Raw genomic sequence first — 21,333 nt, 5'->3', positions numbered from 1 at the left:
TTAACCAAAGAGGAATGTTTCACTTCAAAATAGGTATTGTGTGTGTAGCTGAAATGTATTTTTTTTAAATAGCCTGACCCCTGGCAAGACATTATCACTTTGAATACTCAAAATATTTTTGCGACCCAATCCTTTAGCACTTCCCCCACACACCTTACACTTTTTTTGTTTTTACGTCTTGGCTTGTTTCTCTTATTATCTAATCCAGCTTCTCTGACATTCACTCCGTCTGTGGAGCTCATCTTGTCTATTGTTTAATGTCTAACAGGGAAACAGCAGCTGTTATAAAGGCAAAGCTTTTACTTGCTGCTTGAATGATGTGACTTACAGGCTTATCGACTCTCACCTCCACCTAAGAATTGTTATAATACAATGGCTTCTCAAGACTGCAGGTCTTGCTGCCAGAAATGAACTGACCAGCTGACTTTTATAGGAACAAACTATAGAAAAAAACCCCAAAAACTTTAAAGTATCTGGAGTCCCAGCATCAGCTGGATGCTCTCTGTTGATTGAAGAACTCACGCATCATCTCACCTAAAGCTTCTGAAACAGTATTGAGTCAGTCATTTAAACAACAGCACATCAGTGCTCTGGTGCTGCTGCAGTGCAGTTCAATTTTATTTGTGCCAGCTGAGAGGTCTTCATAGTGTGAACAACACCTTGAAGGACTGACTCACTCCCCTGGCTGCAATGTTGTTTATCTTGCAGGGCAACATGAGAGCACAGAGACGGCATTAACACAAGAAATGGGCAGTTAGCTTACAAATGTCATTTCTGAAGGCTGGAAGAGGAAAGCACGTGGAAGTGTTTAACTACGCAAAAATTCAGCACTCTGAATGATTTATTTGTTCCATTGTGATGAGCATACAGTCTAAGATTTGCGATGGCATTTAAATAACAAAGATCAGGAAAGAAACTTCAGCCAAAAATGATATTTTCCCCAATACAGGCAGGCTCTTGCTTTATTTTAGAGTTTAGTCAAAGTACAACAAAATAGCCCTAACATTTTACCACTTATCTTCCACAAAGAAACATATTTAAAGTAGCAACAATAGCATTCATTACAGTGAATCCAATTGGCATGAATGTAGCTGACGAGGAAAATGCTGTTAAATGAGCAAAATAAAATCAGATACTTTGCTTCTAAAATGCACTTGTGGTAGTTATGCTCGCACACACCTTCATGGTTCTTCACTCAGTCTTAAAAAAATCTAATTTTAAGCTCTTAATTTGCCATCATTCACTAGAATTCCTTTCCAGCATTACCGTACATACAGGTTTTTCTCATCCATGGCAACAGGAAGCAGTGTCAGGCAGAAAAGTTAAACAACGACTCCGCATGTCTGCTGGACAACACTGCCTTTGTTTCATCTCCAGACATTCTGCTTCAACATGGTTCCGCGCACTCGCGCACTCTCCGTCAATACGCCGCCGTGCCATCCCTGTTATTAGAGCCGTTTCAGGAAATTAATTCCACTTTAATTCCAGGGACTAGACAGCACATCCACTATCACAGCTTCCTCATGTCCAGAGGCTTAGTCCAATTTGCCATAATTTCAAAACAAGACAAATATGTAAACAGCTTATAAAGTATGCACACACGCAACAAAAAGGAAAGAAATCCAAAGCATTTGTTTCCACAGTGCAGTGTTTCTTTTTTCTCACTCCTCTGCAGTGCAAAAAAGGAAAATACGAGAAAAAAAAGCATCAAATAATAAATAGACTTTCTCTTTCATATATATATTTCTGTGTTTATACATATATATATATATTTGTAATGATAGGTCTCTACATGAGCACACAGCTCTTGGCCCGGTCCTTCCTCATGGCCGGGGCCTGGTCTATTTGCTCAGTCCGACCCGGCAGAGGTGGAAGGGGCAGTTGCGAGACTCGTTTCAGGCCTCTGCGGGAGCTGCTGCGTTTTAGCTGCGGCTTGTGCGGCCGTCGCACTGACGCCAAGGTGGTGATGTGGAACACATCCCGAACACTGTTTTCAGAAACCTTGGAGGTGCACTCCACATACGCCACCGCTCCCATCTGACGAGCTATCGTGCTTCCCTGGAACATGGAGACGGGCAAAGAAGAAATGAAAAAGGAAGCAAAGCTAAATTTGAAAGTACAAGAAGAAGAAGACAGGGGAAACACGCATCATTTTAACAATCAGAAATCATATGGTGTAAATCCTCTTAACATTCATTGTCCTCTCGTGATTTTGAGTACTTGTGCATTCTTCTTTTTTTTGTATGTGAAATCCTGAATATCTCTCAACAGTGGCTTTTCATTAGTTTCCTCAGGCTTTAAGAGGTCGTGTAAGACATAAGTTTCCTTCATGTCCTTTTTCAGTGTTTCAAAAAGAAAATTAAATATCCCCATATGCACTCCATCCTTCATTGTTTCTTGGCACAAGCAGACACTATAGCTCAACAGCAGAAAACTAAATGTCCCCCAAAAAAGAGGCAGCAATTCTGAGATATAGATGTTGATCTAAACTGATGACTGAAAGCCAGCGATCTGAACATGTCTGTAGATAAATGAATTTCCTCCAACTGAAGCATGAATAATGTAGATGCTGACTCCTCAGTCTGCAGTAAAACAAAAGGATGGGAATCCGCTGGGCCAGTTTTGATATGGTCTATGAGGCTATTTACAGGGAAGACATTCACACTAGGTACCAGAGCTTACCCCTGAGTAAACTTACAATAACTGAGTTATTTGAAATTGTAAATTGTTTGCTCGTGATCAAATCAGACACAAATTTAATTTGAAAACCCCTGAGCCCCTGCCTTCATTACAGTACTACATATCCTCATCTGTTGTTTAATGATCAGAGTTTAAAGCTGTTTTCACACAGGATCAGCACATGCCAAGGATCTAACAGATGAGACAGAACTGCATTTCCCATGACCCCTACAACTGCATGTTCTCCAGCACAGAGAAAGCTTTTCATCTCAAGTGGAAGTGGTTTGATTTTCATCACAGCTGCACTGAGGCGTGTATAAGAAGCGATGAAGGCCTCATTAGGTGAAACAGCAGATTTAGATTCCAGGGTGGCGGTGGGAGGGGAAAGAGGTAGATTGTAGTGACAAGTGGAAATGCTCGATCGAATCTCGGGCAGATTAGTGTGGAAATGTCTGGAGTTCACCCAGTGGTCATTCGCAAGGCGACTTCTCAGCTCTGTTGGAATTCAATTTAAAGATCAGCAACAGGATAGCAACACAGGCTATTAGATTAGAGCACCGAAATGTTTATTGTGCACAGCTTTGGCATCTGCCATGTGACACACATTTTCTGGGCATATTAGAGAGGCAAACAGTAGGTGTCTCAAACCAAAAGAGAGACTGAGAAGGACCATGACAAATGTTTTCTATGGTTCTAGCCAGTAAATGGTCCCAGCTATTTTACATTACCTCCGTGGTTTGTCACTCTTCTTTTGTTTATGTGTCTTATTTATATGACCTGTCTGTTTTTTTCAGTTGCTGAGTTTTTTTAGAAACAGCATGCTTTTAGCCTCCAGTAAGCTCTTAGACAGTAGCGGGAAAAAGGCTCCTTTGTTTTGAGGGCTTTTGTATGGTGGTGAAAAAAGCCCCTCCACTTTTTGTATGTCGAACACAGGAGAGCACACAAATTGAACACACTGAAAGCTGATTAAAATTCACAGATTTACAGAGCAGTTTATCATCCCCTCCCTCTTTTCCCCCATCCCCTTGGCTTAGAGGTCACGGCAGCATGTGATAAAAGGACTCACTCATTTATCAATGTCCATTTTCTATTCATCCTGCATTTTGAAAATCTGTAAATCTGCATGAATATTTCATTTCAGGGGGAAAAAAATGTTTCCCTAGACATAAACTAGACTAACCACTTGTGCTTCTTCCGCAGCCCTTGCCATAAGCAACATTACATTCCCTGTCAGCAAATTTTGGCCAAAACGCCAACCCCAGCAACATGTCCCCGAGGGGTTTAATGCTGTTCTAATAGCAGTCATGTGGTATTTTATTGTGTTGCATGAGCCTTTTCTCACACTCCTTTCCTGTGGGACCGCAAAAGAGAGGTAATGCCTCTGCTGATACAACACAGAAAAATCTCATTTTATCGCTTTATTGCTTTCTAATTTCTTTTCCACATCTGTTTTCAAATCTGTCTGTCTTCCCAGGGCACCTTGCAAGTCTCAATCTTATTATTTATCTCACTCCATTCTCCTCTAATATCCATCATCTGCTAGCTCTCACCTGCTCGTGGGTGACAGGGATGAGGCGCTGTTTGGAGAGTTCCCTCAGGGTGTTGACGTCTGTCCTCATGTCCAGCTTACAGCCCACCAGCACCACCTTGGCATTTGGACAAAACTCTTGCGTCTCTCCTTGCCACTGCAGGAACGTGAGCCGACAGAGAAAAACTGAAAGACACTCTTGATTATGTCAAACATGAGCACTGAGCGCTGAGCTGCCTTTGCTGAAGTACAGAGATGACCTTTTGGCTACTCAGACACTGGATACCTGAGTTTGAGGGAGATTAATGCTCTCTTGCTAAAAGACATTTGTTCAGCTTAGCAAACACAGCAAAAACAAATGCATAACTTTGGTGTGTTTTTTTGTGGGAATTTAAGTCCAGCCTTCAAAGGGTTGGGGATTTTGGTTCCCAGTGACCTTTCTTATGTCATTTTGTTCTCAGCAAATTACTCAATGTAATTCAGTAAAGACTTTTTAACTTGACTAATCCATTCATCCATTGATGTCTGTTCTCTTTATTTTTTGTCAACAAAGCCATTCATCAGTCAGCAAAACTAAATATTTTGTTCCAGTCATTTGTCAACCACAAATGCCGGAGGTTGTGTTAAGCTTCTGCTGGATACCGCTGTATGATGAATATGATTTTTTGTTTTACTTTTGTTTGAGATAAACAAACATTTTTGAAGACAATCCCCTTGGTAATTGTACCAGGTGGAATGAAAAAGTTCAACTATTCTGCCAGTAAACATCAAGCATCCTACTTTCTTTGAATTTGTCGTCACCACTTCCAGCATGGCTGCTATTTTCAGATATTGCTCCTTTTAAGTCCCTTTTTGTGCGCTGAATCCCCTCACTGTGTCAAAATGTCAACTCTTCAGCTTTCATTTCTTTTTGCAGTAGAGGACAAAGTTGCGGGAAGCCAAATCTGGCAAGCAGTGTGGATGAGCGATTATTGTGTTGGTGTCGCCAAAAAAACTTATCACTGTTCTGTGTGCTGGTGCACAATGACACAGTGACGAACCCCACAGTTCATATGCTCTTCTTCAGACACCTGAGAACATTGAGAGTCTGACCCAGGGAAATTAATTTACAGCGCACAATTCCAAAAATCTCAAAATTAAAAAAGGAAAAATAAAACAATGTACATTCTTTTAGTTTGTACATCTGGCCTTTATGAACTGCCTTTTGGCTTGGACACTGCAGATATGCAGATCTCATCAACAGGGAATATCCTCCACATGAAAGTCAGTTGAGTTTGATGTTTGATTTCCTCTCAAGTTTGGGCTCCATGGTAAAATCTCATATGAATAAAAGGGCAAAACAGCAGCAGTGCTGGAAGTGTTTCAGAGGTCTACAAACAGAAGACCTTAACGGTGCAATGTGCCAAATTTAAATTGGGTATGTTTGGGGTTTTTTGCATTTTTTGTTTTATTTTTTAAATGGGCAGATTTGTGAAATTTTACAAAAGCAGCTCATTATTGGCATTTTCAGCGCAAAACAGACAACTAATTAATCTTAAGTGTGATGGAAAGGGGTGATAACTGTAGAGATTTATTTAAAGTTACATTCATTGTGGGTACATTTTACATTTTCAATTGTTTAATTAGTGAATTGTCAGACTGTTAAAAAAATTCATAAAACAAAACAAAAAGGACGGGAATGGAAAAATCTTGGCATAAAATCTGTAAATTATCATGAGTAAGAAGCTAAAACTAGAAATATTTGGCAGTTTTGCTTGAAAAATGGCTCAAAGATGAAGTGATCAGCAAAAAAGCCACAGATTAACTGGTGCTATCAACCATCCAGGATTAATCAAGTAATTATTTTACCTCTAATCAGATTAAAGAGACTTCCTGTTTTTTTATGATACAAGGCAATGTTCACTATTTTACTGCAACAGCTATAGGGCCACGTACTGTGACTTTTTCACTCGTGCCAGCTTAGTTTGGACGTCTGTGTGGTGTGTTATACTTTCCTTACTCAGTCTCCATCAACAAAATCTATTTCAGGTTCTGTTCCGAAAAGGTTGAGCAGTCTTCCTTCTAAAATCACCCTGAGATTAAATGTCACTACTGAAACTCAGCTGAACCAACACAGTCTCCTCCTGGCAGCACAAATACATGACAGCACTGAAATATTCCGCATGCCATGTGCAGAATGTCAGGGTGTCCATTCATCCCTTGTATTGAAAACAACCTCTGACCTTTCAGGCACATCCCCATTCTGTCAATGACATCCAATCAAAACCTTTGATTGTTTAACCCTCTTTCCTCCCCCAGCTGTCGTCTAGAAATATTGGTGACCCCCCCCCCCCCCCCCTAGCTCCTGGAGGTCAAGAGTCTAATTTAGGATGGTGATTGTGCAACAGGTTTTCCATGTGCGCCTGAGTTTCAGGGATTATTGGGATGACAACTAGGGGGCAGGGGTCATGGCAGCCCCCTGCCAAGTGATGCATGGGAAAAGCTAAAGCTGAGGAGCAGTGCTGCTTCCCCTGTTGACAGATTCCACGGAGGCTGGAGAGATATTGGCGGGTTAAAGAAATGGCGTCCCAGGTTAGATCTACAAAAGTCTGCAGGGGCATTTTAGCAGCTCCCTTCAGACCACTAAACACGTCAACAGACCAGCCATGGGAACTGTCTTCAGCTCACAAGGGGTGCAGTTCAAAGGCAAACTCACACACACATGGCTTCAAGATGAGACACCACTAAAAGGCACAGGTCTGCTTTTCGTGATACACATGCATGCAAACAGACCCATTAAGTTGGGTATAATTACACCATGGGTGTTTCACTATACTATGTGGGCACACAATCTGCCACTGGCTGTAAAAACACGTCCAAAACCACATTTGATGACGCCACCCGGCTATTACACCCATCCCAACTGCACTGTTCCCAGCCATTAGCCACCTTGCAAATGTTAACAGACACCAACAAGTGAAGTATTCAGCATAAAACTCAGATTTTATATTTTAAATGTTCACAGAAAGTCTGTTTCTAACACTCCTCAACATTCTCTGAAATGTCTTCTCTGATATGTCTGGTGTGTCTAATATGCGTATCTGATATTCCTCTTGAACCCACCCGGCTGCAAGCCCTCTTATTTCATTCTTCGCATTGACCTTCTATTGCTTGCAGGGACACGGGTCAAGTATCCATGGACGTTTTGATGAGATAAAGGAAAGCGAGACTTTAACCTCAGTGCTGATTTGCTCCATTGTTAAGCCGTGAAAAGCTGCTGGCACAGAAATCTAAGTCGATACAAGATGCTGATCAGGAAAAAGTGAATTGAATTGGTTTTTCGTTGGTTCTCCACTTTCACTGCGATATTAAATGCTGATCCAAAGTATTGAGAGGGGGAGTAAAAAATACTGACCTTCTTTATGACACTGTCCAAAGTCTCTGGACGGCTGATGTCGAAACAGATAAGCACTGCATCTGAATCAGGATACGCCAACGGCCTCACATTATCGTAATAAGAAGAACCTGTGAACACACAATAACATATGGTGTAAGGTCATGGTGTCTTTGGGGAAATTCCTAACTGTTTTTAACCTGATTTAACCCTGCAAGACTCTGCATCCCAACCATATGGCCTACTCTGTCAATTAGAAGCATACTGCACACCCAAAGGTCATTAATACATGAATAGCCCATTAAAGCAGGCGGTGTGGCACACACATCGACATGCTGCAGCTCGAACACACTCTCCAGATGTAAATGAACCTTGATCTTAGCAGTTATGTGCACATATTTGTGCATCTTTTTCTCTTGGGCTTCCACACAGCTGTGCCTCTTCTGTCACAGTACTTCAGGAGGAATGTTAAAGAGTTAGTCATAGCAGCACACACACACATACACACGCATACACACAAAGGTGAATTATAGTGGCTTGAGAATTGGAGGACTGGTACATACGATCCATAATCATCTTGAAACGACAGCGAATGCCAGCACAAAGGCCAAACTAAAGGTTGAACCCCTTAATTCTCTCATCTCATCCCTCTTTCTGTCTCACTTGCAAATGGTCCTTGATTTAAAATCTTCCATTTTCTTTTAGACTCTATGAGATTCACATGCGCTCACACGCTTCTCAGCACTCTTGCTTTTCAATTTTGTACCTTGATCAAATTTGAGGGCAGAGTGGCGCCTCTGTACTTCCACAAGTTGCTCACTTCCACAGTTCCTGCTCTCTTGCAGCTCTCATTAGGAGGCTTGTAAAAATATCTGGGCTCTCGTGGATGTGTGGCTGCGGCCACGGGCACCCTCCCTCCTACCGTCAGAAGCTGCTGTAGACCTTATGTTCTGCATAAATTTCAAGCCTCCATAACTCAAAGGTTTGTCACATTGTGCATCAAATTTGCCAAAATTAGCTAATCACATTACACTGTAAATAAATATTAAACGCTTTGGAAGATTAAACATATGATTTAGGTTCATACAAGCTGATGATTTTTAATATTTATACAAAACCAAAGTTTATGTTTGTTTGGTGTGTCTGTGCTTCATACCAAACCTGACCTGCCACACAATAAACAGAATGTTAGAGCTGCATGCTTTAGTCTGGTGTTCTGCACAAAAGCACTACACCCCGCATCACTATGTTCTCTTTGTTAATGATGGAATGAGTATGTGACAATAGCTGCACGCGGCCCGCAACCCCATCATTCAGCTTGCTTTCCTGTAGTGACCTGGGGCCCGTTCTTCGTACCTCGCTAAGTAGGTTAGCCGGATTAGATTGTTGACGATTTCGCGTGATCCTGGATCAGTCGGTTCCCCGAAGCTCATCCGGGACTTGCTGTCATAGCAACAGAGCCGTAAGCGTAAACCTGCTCGGGAGCAGGTTTACTTTATGTAAACAGGATTAGATCGCGGCCACGCAGGTATGTCCGCTTCATTTATACGAAAGCAACAGCGATATTCCACCACTGTTTCACCATAAATAAATATTATCAATGTAACTAAAGATAATGCAGCACTTGATCCTTTTATTGATGTCACACAGATACATACAGGTCATTTCCTAAAAAAGGGAAATGAACTATTAACATTCTATTACATGTATGTGATTATTACAGATGTAATTCATATTTCAGAGTAGTAATTGTAAATTACTTCGTGTAATCAAGATGAGAGACCACGGCTATAAAAGCGAAGGTGGATTTGGGAAGCCTGTCGCAGCCATGTCCTGTCCGTATACGCGACCAACCCATTGCGGAAGGTGCAAGATTGATAAGGAGAGTCCTCAGAATTCAGCGTATATTGCGGGATAGACAGGATCCTTTAGCTCAGCGCGACAGTGTGCTCATAGAGAGATATCGATATTCCCGTGAGGGTATTATTCACTTAACCAACTTGTTGACGAGGGGGTGCAGGACCACCACCTGTCTTTTTTTCCTCTGCCCTTTTCTTGGTTGCTGTTATGAACAAACTAACAGAGTATTACAGGCCAGTATTACCTTGCCAAGAGACGCAAAGCAATCTAAGAGATAAATATTACCATTCTGTAGAATACTCCTGTATTCCACTTTTACTTGTTCCCATGTTCTTGTGGGTCCTGTTGTGGCTCTAATGTGAAAGGGGATATAATATAACATATTATAATATAATATAATGCCATATGATATTGGACAATATAGTGTCATATGATAGATCTACCCTACCGCCTACTGGTGTTGGCCAGAGGGGCCGATGGCGCGATATGGCAGCCTGGCTACAACCGTAGCTTGCCTCCACCAGTGTGTGAATGTGGGAGTGAATGAATAGTGGTATCGTAAAGCGCTTTGGGTGCCTTGGAAAGCGCTATATAAATCCAATCCATTATTATTATTATTATTAAATTACCTACGAGTTTGATTTGTCAGCAACTTTTTGCCAGCCCTCTCTCCTTGCTTTTGCAGCCTTTGCAGTGTTCTCTTGCGTTTTAATTAAACTCTGAAACTCCTGAAATCCCTCACTCATGAGTTCTTGCTCTGCTGCCGGAAAATACCGAGCACGCCCCTTCGACATTTTCGCCGACCAATCAAAGGGTTGCCGATCAATGTTTCTACTATCGATGCGTAGCCCCTTTTACGACACCCAGTGATGTCACATTCCTGCGTCCAGCTGTAGTAATCGTCAACAGCAGGTGTGTTCGGGGAACCGGATTAGCGAGCTCACGGTTAGCGCGATGATTTGATCTTGGATGTGTCATTTGATCTTGGATGTAGTAAGCGACGTACGAAGAACGGGCCCCTGCTCATTGCTCTTTGAGAACAATGCAACAGGCTGCCTGTCACATCCTCACAAGCTGGAATGGTTTTGTTTAGTGACATTTGTTTGTCACTAAAAATCCATATTAACATCAAACGCTTAAAAAAAATGACCTGAAATATCAATTAAATCAGAGAAAAAACAAGTATGCTTTGTTTACAGTGGCTTCAGATTTCTCTTGGTTTAACACTACTGACTTTGATATCATTGTTTATACAAATTGCTACCCCCTACAGCTGGCAATAATACATATTACCACATTCTCACAGTGTGGTGACTAGATAGTGCGTTTCAAAATAGCATTCAATTAATTTTTATAAAATCTTGCTCACCACATGCACACAACCATTAATCTGCTGGCTGACTCTTTAACACATGAATGATGCTTGTCAAAAGAAGATTATTGTTTCCATTTACAGTAATTTGTAGTTCTTATATGGCCCTGTTTAGGACCTCCCTGCCCTTCTGAATAGTTGGAGGTGGGAGGAGGAACAGTAGGAACCCAGCACAGACAAATAGAGGTGGGTTGCAAGTGAGCTTTCAAGTGGATTGTAACCACAAGTAGACTACAGCAGCTTAAATAACCAGTAATACATGTGTTTTGTTTTGTTTTTTAAATTTGATGCATAGAAACCAAGTTTAGCTGCAGCACTGCACTTCTGAGCTAATGGCATGTTTGATCAGCTTTGCACATCCTCATGCACCTGGACATAGAACAGAAGACACAAATAATACATTAAATCTAAATTAGGAATGCTCTCAAGCAGCAACACCACAACAATTGAACTCTGCAAAATCCTTAAGGATGCTGGGCAAAATACATTTAACAACATTCCTTTGCTAACTTTAAAATATTTATGTTGCAATTTCAGTGCAATATACAGGAAAGAAAAAGTAATTTTAGCCTACACCTTGCAGGGCATTATCAGGAATTCATAGTCTCCTCTTCATCTTATTAACACAATATTGCTACAGTTCTGTATTGCTGAGAGAGCAGGACTAACACAAGCACACACAACCACATCCCCAGAAAAGGATGCCAAGTCCGACACTCAGCAAAGCTCACTTTGTAAGACAGCAAGCTGTGATGGGTAGCGGTCACACATGAGGTGCTGTAGCTGCTGAAGTCAGTCTTTAGTATGTATCGCAGTGCAGCAGACCTGTACTAAGGTTAGAGATGAAGAAGAAATGAGACACCCCTGTGGGGGTGGAGTAGGGACAAAAAAGATTTAATGAGTTTGATGCCGGAGCTAGGGCGTGTAGTGGTTTTTTGCAACAGAGAGAGAGAGTAGCAACCACGGGATTAAAGCAAAATCAAGATGAAGAGAAAAAGACGTCAGATGAAGCAAAGTTGAGACAACAGTACTAGTTTGACTCAACATGTAATTAGAAGCTGAAATGAGGCCATTGGGATCAATTTGTCAGTCCCAAAGATCAAAATGATTGACAGGTCATGGTCACGGCAGGGCTTGTCACAGCACAGCAATTCAGAGCTCCTCTGCCCTGAATGACAGGAAAGCTACCTCAGCACTTTTGCAAAGTCGGGGGAAAAAAGTCCTCTGAGGGAGCGGAGAAAAGTGCTGTGTTTAAAAGAAGCCGAGCAGGCACAAATAAAAACCAATCAACATAACAATCAAGAGCACGAGGGGAAAAAAAGGGAGAAAGCATTTTCTCCTGCCATTTCTCCAACAAAAAGACATGACCAGAGATAAAAGAGGATGTCACTGAGGGTAGGGTTGGAGTGGGTGTTTGGGTAGGTAATGAAAGCACTGGACTCGGCAGGACAGATCAAATAAAGAGGTATGAGAGCTCTGGCTGGGTTGGCTATTGGTGAAGTTGGCCTGTGCCCATTCACTGTGAGGTGGAACAAAAGGTCAATTGAATTTCAGACATAGGCAGCATGAGATGGATGGGCCAGAAGAGTGTGGGAGGGGAGCGTAGCCTGGCAGGAACCACTAAAAATCATCACGCCTGGCAAGAAGCGGGGCCCTGCCACGCCGTGCCAAGGACAGGCATAAAACACCCCTCACAAAACCTCCTTAAACATTAGCATTAGCCTAGCATTAGCCTAATTTAGTACAGGAGATCTCTCACAGTGGAAAGTGGATTTCTGCATTTATATCCACAGGACTAATTAGTGCAAAGCCACACTGCAGAACCACACAAGAGGTTGCACCTAAACATAATGACAGAGTTAGGAGGAAAGCAGTCCTTGTCTGCCGTCACTTGAGCTTCATCAAAGGCCAGAAATGTCCCACAGGATGCTGAGGCGGACAGGAACTTAGTGGAGCGCTAATGTACAGTAATAAGACTTGAGGGTTTGCGGTATGACTTCATTTATGCCTCCTGTCCCTTGACACATCGACTCTCCTGTAGGGACAATCTATCTGAGACATGACAGCTCTCTATCTGCTCATTCAAAAGCTCTTCTGTGAAAAACTCATTTTCTGATAGAGCTGAGAAGAAAAGAAAAATCACAATAACACACAAACAGAACATGTAACAGGGCAGAGTCTTTGGGAATCCAGCACTTCAAAAAACCTTATATTTTTCAATACATTAATCTGTAATATCACAGCAGGAATGATCTCCTTTCTGTTTTTGTTGCATGCTTATTTCAGGCGCAGCTAAAAAGCCAACCATTATGTGTGTGTGTGTGTGTGGGGGGGGGGGGGGGGGGGGGCTTTGCCTCTAAGCTCTCTGATGTGTTCATGCACATATGGCAGGTAGTCAACAGCAACTAAGAGCCTCATTAGGCCATATAGAAATCCTGAAAAACACCCATGCAGACAAAGGCAGGGTAACGTACACCCTCCCAAATGTGACCAAATCGCCAAATTAGCGAAAACGGGATCTTTTTTCTTCTCCTTCAGCTGTTTTCCTCTTGAAATCCACCTTCAGTGTGAAGGGAAAACATTTTAAGTCGCGGTGGCAGAGTATCTTAGCAACCTGGGGGATGCAAATGGCTTCATTGCGAGGCCTTAGAAAGGATGAAAGAAAGAAGAGAGCAGGAGACTGAAGACACTTCAGTGCATTGCTGATTAGAGGTGACTAAAAGGAGAGTTGGTGCTCCAACCTTTAAGAGGTTGAGAAGACTTTCAAACACTGAAGCTCCAAGCTGTGTTGTGATTTCTTCTCAATTAAGGCTCAGCTCAAATAGAAATAAACATACAGCTGCCAAGACACCCTTTGAGAGGAAGTAGTTACTCTGACCTAATGTAGCCTACTACTGTACAAGACAGCGTGTGTTTTATGTGAATGTAAGCCTGCGTTCTTTTTGAAGTCCACATCTTGAAGCCATACAGGTGCACATCGAGCCACTGACCTTATCTAAACTGTCATGCAAAAAAATCTAACCAGTAGATAAAAGTACGACATATATTGCAAATTCGAGATTTTTTTTTCACTTTTAATATCATCTGGTTTTTCATAAATACATATTCAGAAGTACTGACAAGCAAGTTTGGATAATTTATGTTACATTTTTGATAGAGCCCGACCAGTATAGGATTTTTAGACCGATATCAATGCCGATATTTGGTGATACAAAAATCCAATATTCTGATATATCAGCCAGTATTTTTATTCCCTATTATTCAGATACACAAAGCAAACTGGTTCCTGAACAATTTTTATGTGTATTTATTTAGTCTTTTTTTTCCCAGGTGGATATTGTGTTTGTAGCATTCCAAACACATCACCAAAGAGGGAAGCTGCAGAGTGCCCTCTTGTGAATAAACTATGCAATGTCAACACTCCTAACACGATTGGCTGTTTCTCTGGTCTTTAATTTTCTGCAATTATCAGCAATTATAAAGGATACTACTAATTTATCAGTAAATAACTGATATTGGCCAATAATATTGACCTGCCAATAAATACTTCTAATTTTTACTCCTACATGATATGTTTCCCATGTCATACTGGGGAAAGCTAACATGTCCCTGCTTCAGCTATTTAATTCATCACTGACAAGGTTACGCTGGTTTGTGCAGTGCTAAATTGTCATTTCATAATAATGCTGTTTAAAGAGAAAGCTAACATTTTGGGAAAAAAAGCAAAGAGATTATGTTTGCAATCTTATCCGTCCATCAAAGAGGCATCAGATTATTACCAATCTAAATCTGCAACAACACACAACACATTACAGCCAAAGCAATCAAGACCCATCTTTGAATGATAAGAACAGAAACTGCTGCAACAAGAGTGCTGCAGCTGTAACAGGCAGAATTTGCTAAGGAAACATGTGGTCACACCAGTTATCGGCTTGATTTTGCATTTATCTGTTTACTTTCTTAGTTTTAATTACAAGTTTAACACACATTTATAACATTATTTTTAAAAACTTTGCATCTCACTGTTCTTGCTTAAAAATCTTTGTAATTTTAGTTTGATGAATCCATGCAAAAATGTGTAAAAATATCACATTGTGATTTAACACAATGTTACTGTGCCAGCCTATTTCTTCACCAGGTGAAATAACTTTTACTTCTGTGCCTCCAATTTCAAAAACAGACTACCTCGTGTGAAAGAGTTGTTTTTCACGTGGACTAGTGTAAATTCATCTGCATGTTCAGAGTTTCATGCCATGATTTCATACTCATTCATACATGAAAAATCATTCATTTCTTATCACCTACAACTAATTCATAAGTACCTATATGTAATTCATTAATAGTCAAAGAGAAATTAGCTATGTTTAATTTTAGCTTTTAAATATATTGTAGAGACTTGACCTTGTGCGTATCCCATCAAAATGTTGAAAGTGTCTAAAAAATATTGGACCTGAAAGCTAATACTGCAATTGCAACATTCATATTACGCCACGACATGAAATCTTTGCCAGATTTTGTGCAATATCTTAATTCGACTATTTACAGCTCAGACATACTTGACATACACTTTATATGAGAAGCCTGAGGCAATGAATTCCTAAATGAAAACGAAATGTAATGAAGTGAAAAAGATGGAACACATGTAAGCCAATGAACTGCAGCTATTCTTACATAAATTTTAACACTTTTCTGGTCTTACTGACCACTCTCCACCACATTCACGTTTTTTTATTCATTGCATACACCTCTTTCTTATCACACACACACACACAAACACACACACATCCTAGGGAGTTTTGGCATTCAGTATATTGACAGTTTGTCGTGCAACCCGGAAAAGCTAAGGATCGAATCACTGACCTCCTGCTTGGCTGATGACCTGCTCCATCTTTGGAGCCACAGCCACCAAAAACAAGAAAAATAATAATCCTGTAATTACCAAACCCCGGCTGGCCTGAACTCTGATCTATGCTTACATCTTTTGCTGCTCTTTCAGGTTGACATATATTACACACACACACACACTTCTCACACACAGGTAAAGCTACCGATTTGTAATAGAGATGGCTGTGTCAAGTTTTCAAAAGCATTAGTGCACAGCCAGGACAGTGGAGGTGACACTGGGTTAAATGGCCATTAACCTTGCATGTCTGCAGCCTATACGCAGAAGATATTGATCAAAGCCCCCACACTTTCCCTGTGGAGGAAGTGCAGCCTTTGGAGAGCATAAAGCACCTTCCACAGATCTGCTCTGAGCTCTGCTGCCAAGGAGTTAATACCTGTGTCTGTCATCCAATCGAAGGTTGAAAAGAAGGGCCAGCCAAAGTACTGACAGCGCAGGCTGGAGACAGAGCAGCATTACTGTCTGTCTCCTGGTTGCCCCAGGGGTATAGAGATAGAATACTGTGTCCCCTTTCAGCTTCTCCTCACCCCTACTCCTTGCTTCACACACAGACACACTTTCATTCCATCACAGTAACAGCTATGCATTTCATCTCCTGTGTCTGTGGTTCAACTTGTGTTTTTCTTTTAAAGATCACTATGCTTCTTTGTCTCTCACTTCATCTTTTGATATATTAAAAAAACAACACACCAGATGTGTCAGTACTTTGGTTTTCCCCTGTGAACTGTTTGAGAAATAGGTGACTGGTGTGGGAGTCTACATTGGGCTACTCTTAAACCTTTGGGGATCTTTGTGTGTTTAGATGTTATAATATAAAAACTCCCAAGCGTTTGTTTGTGTGAGGAACTCAAGTAGCTGTGAATGACTTCTGGTTATGTACAGGAGGCACGCACACACCCAGTTTTCATCTTTTTTATAGTCTCCAGGCTTACCCCAATCATCGAGGTTCATCTGCTTCAATAGAAGCAGCAGACTGGTGGGTCCAAATCCACCAAATCCAAATAAAAAAATAAAAAAAACAGACCAGAATTAAAGGACAACAAATACCATCTTCATAACAGTTTTTTGTTTTTGCTTTTTTTTTTTTTTTCCATGCACAGTCATTTTGCAGCTCAAACAAAAATCTGGTTTAAATATCTCCGACATAGATCCATCTTTTTGTTTTGCTTTTGTCGGCTCAACTTCAGATAGAGAAGAATCTTAGAGGAGGAGTAATTTTTCACAAGGATCATTAGCTTGTAGGATTGCAATTTTAAACCCTGATTTTTAAAAAAGGACTTAAAAATGAGATAAAACAAAATAAAACATTAGTTATAAAATTAAATCAGTGATTTTCTGACCAAAATATAGAAAACTATTTGAGAAGAAGAAAATAAAATCGATGTAATGTTGCCATACTGTGTACATTTTAACTACATGGTTAAAAATCTTCTGCAAATTTGGGAATTTAAAAGATAATTTCACAGTCGCTCAGCACGATAATTTTTTTGTTGTTGTCCCATTTGGTTCTTTAGCCGTCAGAATTGTTGTCTGAAGGCCAACAAGGATACCCAATGGATTTACTTTGCCAAGTGGATCATCACGGCCTTGCCGTATTGGTCCATTTGATCGACCTTTTTTGTTATTATTTATTTTATTTTATTTTCAGTTGTTACAGACGGGACAGACATGACTAGGGGATAGGAAAGGGAGAAGGAAAGATGAAGGAAAAGAAAAACAGAGAGAAAGAGGAACAGTGAGAAAGGGCACTTAAAAAGAGAGAGAGAGAAAAAACTCCCAGATCACCTGTTGAGAGAAAAAGAAGAGAAAACAAGCAAAAAAAAAGAGAGCAACATAATAAACATAACACCATCCCATTAATCTAGCTAAGTGTAAACAGCAGTAAATATTGAATGTTGTGGAGCAGCACGCAGGATAGACAGCGCACAATGTGCTTTGAGGTAGCAGCCAAGAAAGGTGTAGTTTATGTCTATGGACAGTGAACACCTGTGAGCACACCTGTGTGGATCAGCGCACTTGTATTCAAAAGGTTTCACCATGTAACGGTCTTCTAGAGGGTGTAGGGAGCCATAGCCCCGTCCAACCAGGGCATGAAGCAGGCATGGAGGAGATCCAGACCCCAGACATCCAGAGGCCCCAGAGTGCGAGAGCCCAAGCACTCTGGGGCTCAGCACGATACTTAATAGATAACCTGCTTATTTAATACCTGCTAATTTAATCAAGTTTGTCAACACACACAGCTCGACCACAAATCCACCCATTCATCCAGGAAATGAAACTCAACACCAAGCCCTATGCTGCACATAAATAAAAGAGGCATTTATCCTTGCAGATTATACACACTAGTTTAAACTTAGTGGCAAACACCAGGGCTGATCTACCCAGCAGGTGGATTCTGACATGGGCTGGTGGGGCAGCAGCTGTCTACCAGGCTTCACCTCTCCTTAATTCCAGTCACAGAACTCAAACCGCCTACTGGGACTGTGGTGTTAAAGCCTTTTGGAGCATATTTAATGCAATTTTTATGGCTTGCCGTGTGGAGGATTGTGTTCCCAGTACAGTTGTAGTGAGTGATTGTAAATTACTGAGCACTAATTAGCAGGTATTTATGTTTGTTAGCCAAGTCTACCCTATCATCCACACACGTTCACTTCTGACCATGCAAACATGATGGTGCCAAAATGCTAATGCTGAGGCTTCTAAAACCAGTGTGTGACATTATGGTGGGTATGTCCATCTTTCTTTTTTTACACAGTCATCACTTGACTCAAGGTTAAAAATGGTTTGAAAAAAGTTGGCTTAAACCCCAGTGGCTGCAGTTTTCCGAGTCTGTACCACCTTAACACCACCACCTGGTGAGGACGGAGAATGTGTTTTGTTTTGTTTTAAAGCGCCAATTCTGACAGTCTGTGAAAACTCTCCAAGTCGTTTCAAGTTATCTGCCAACGCTGCCAGCATCACCCACTGACACCCAATTCTTTGAGCACTGGGGACTGCCATGCCACAATGAAATCTGCTTTGAAAAGCTCTCAGCCCTGCTCAAATATCACCTCTCTCTCTCTTACACGCACACACATACACAGTATTCAAATTCATGTCTTTATATTCCTTTTCACCTGTAAAAAAGGAGTGATCACATCCTTTATTCCCACTCCCCTACACCTTTGAGTTTCATACTCTCCGTTCGGAATTTGTACCCAGTCTGGAAGCTTTTCATTAAAACTTGTAATAACACTGACTGCGGCTTCTCTGTCCACAGCTGTCAGTCTGATAAGAAAGCAGAGGTGAGAATATTCAGTCAGCAGCTACAACCACATATATATGAAAGGAAAACTTGAGTGAAAAAGGGGGATCCTCTGCTCCACTTCCTCTGCTGCACAGCCATGCAAGCGCATCTCTATCATTCAGCTATCTATGCACCCCCGCCACCCCAGCTCCCCGCTCTGCAACCCCCACGGGAGGCCAACAGATAGACAAGACACTACTTCAAGTGCAATTTCACATCCACAAAAGTTGCAGCAGTGAGAAAAAGAGCGGGCTGGATCTTGTTTATAAATAAAGTCATTCATAAATGATGGCATCTGTCAAGTGTGCGTGAGTGAGGTGCAGGTGGGAGGTGAAGGATGGAGGTGAAATATGGCCTCTCTCTGTGTATCCCCTTACGCTCGGATGGGTTCCAGACAGATGCTGAGAGGGTTTTGCTCCTCTGGAGGTGGAGGGCCATCAGGACTGAGAGTTAGCTTCATGAGAAGCAGAACGAGTCAGTGTGGCTGTTTGAAGTGAATTGATCAAAGCTGGGGCGGAATCGGGTACAGTTGCAGTCAGCAGAGTGGAGTGGACTGGGTGAAAACACACAGAGCCATGGTTCTCTGGGTGGATTTCCCATCTGACTGAATGACAGAGGAATTCACTGCTGCTCCTGCCGCTGCTGCAGCTTGAAAAGGAGCAAGCGTCTGGTTCAGTGTCAGGGTGGATTAGTTTGTGTCCCACATGAACAGTGCTGGAGGGGTATTAGATATTACTGTAATGCTATTACTTCTCCAGGTTACACAGTGATTTTTTTTTTAGTCATTACATTTTTTAAATAAAACATGCACTCCTACTTTGTTTTATATTACATTCTTGTGAGACATTTAATTAAAACCTGCATAAATATGTATTAAGCGTAATTAATTTTTACTGTTACCGGGTAAGATTAAACAAGCAAAATTAGCAGCCCAAAAAAGTTTTAATAGAATTATCATCTGTTGTGTATTTGTTAAATTAATGATTAAGAAGAACATAATTTCCTCTATGAGAATATATAATGGGCAAAATGATGCTTTTAACCAAGCTTAATGGCCAAAGCATATTTGGGCAATAATAATGTAGCTACAATATATAAGCTTACATTTTAAACTAAGAAAGCTGCAGCTCACCTGGTCATCTTAATATGCCCTTCAAGTAACTTATATATGATCAATAATTTCTTGGTGTGTCACTGGATTCTTTTGTGTGGGCAGACACTTAGAACGAGTGATGGAGGACATTAAAAAGACATTTTTACTTCCCTTTTTGTAGTCACTCACCATCTCTTTAAGGATAATGCCGACACAGCCAATCACCCTCTGGAAAAGACTGAGGTGCACAGACTGAGGGGGTGCAGCGAAGTATAAGACAAGACATCAATGTGTATGTGCTGCTGATGAGGGGAGTAGGTAGAGTGCATTATGATGACATAAAGGTGCTTTATGATTGTATAAATATTTAAGCACCAACCGCTAGTACTGAATCTACTTTACTAAGTGGATTGGGTAATATTATTAGGTAATACTAGTAATATTCTTATTATTGGTGCTGTTTTTTACGCTGGCTGGCCACTTATACATGACTTATAACACAGCGTTGGATCCTCTTTATGGCATAAATTCAGCAAGCTGTCAGAAACATTCCTCAGAGAATTTGGTCCATGTTGACCTGATCGTCTTAGTTAAAGCAAATTTATCATCCTTGACGTCACTCTCCCATTCCACCACATCCAATAGCTACTCTATCGAAGTGAGATCTGGTGACTGTGGAAGCTGTTTAGTACAGTTAGTTCGCTGTCATGTATAAGAAACCAGTTTGAGATCATTTGTGACATGGCATGTTATCCTGCTGGAAGCATACATGAGAACATGGGTACACTGTGTCATAAAAGGTAGAGATGGTCAGCAACAACAAAGACAATGTTTTTCCAGTCTTCTCTTGTCCGATTTTGCTGACCCTGTGTAACTTGTACCTTCAGTTTCCTGTTCTTAGGTGACAGAAATGACATCAAGTGTCATCTTCTGCTGTTGTAGCCCATCTGGTTCAAGGTTTGATGCGTTGTGTGTTCAAAGATCCTCTTTTGCATACTTTGGTTATAATGAGTGTTTATTTGAGTTATTGCTGATTTCCTGTTATCTGGAAGTATTCTGGCCATTCTCCTCTGACCTCTGGCATAAACAGGGCATTCTCACTCAGAACACTCACTGGACATTTTCTCTTTTTCAAACAGTTCTCTGTAAATCCTCAAGACTGTGTGAGAAAATCCCAGTAGATTTCAGAAATCCTTAGACCAGCCTGTCAACCATGCCACAATCAAAGTCACTTAAACC

At 41.1% G+C, this 21,333-nt stretch overlaps 1 protein-coding gene across 1 annotated transcript in view; it reads right to left on the bottom strand.

Annotated features, from left to right (window-relative positions):
* Window positions 1-1,729: 1,729 nt before the first annotated feature.
* Window positions 1,730-21,333, bottom strand: part of rnd2 (Rho family GTPase 2) — a 33,514-nt gene continuing 13,910 nt past the window's right edge. The window contains exons 3-5 of the mRNA XM_026164326.1: window positions 7,602-7,711; window positions 4,230-4,364; window positions 1,730-2,058 (exon numbers count right to left, since the gene is read on the bottom strand). Of these exons, the coding sequence (XP_026020111.1) occupies window positions 1,789-2,058; window positions 4,230-4,364; window positions 7,602-7,711 (515 nt within the window). The 3' untranslated portion in view covers window positions 1,730-1,788. The remainder of the gene's footprint in view (window positions 2,059-4,229; window positions 4,365-7,601; window positions 7,712-21,333) is intronic.

The sequence above is a fragment of the Astatotilapia calliptera genome, chromosome 4 (genome assembly GCF_900246225.1).
Source record: "Astatotilapia calliptera chromosome 4, fAstCal1.2, whole genome shotgun sequence".
NCBI classification, from domain to species: domain Eukaryota; kingdom Metazoa; phylum Chordata; class Actinopteri; order Cichliformes; family Cichlidae; genus Astatotilapia; species Astatotilapia calliptera.
Note: the sequence above shows the minus strand (reverse complement) of the source record. Positions and strands in the feature narration are given on the sequence as shown.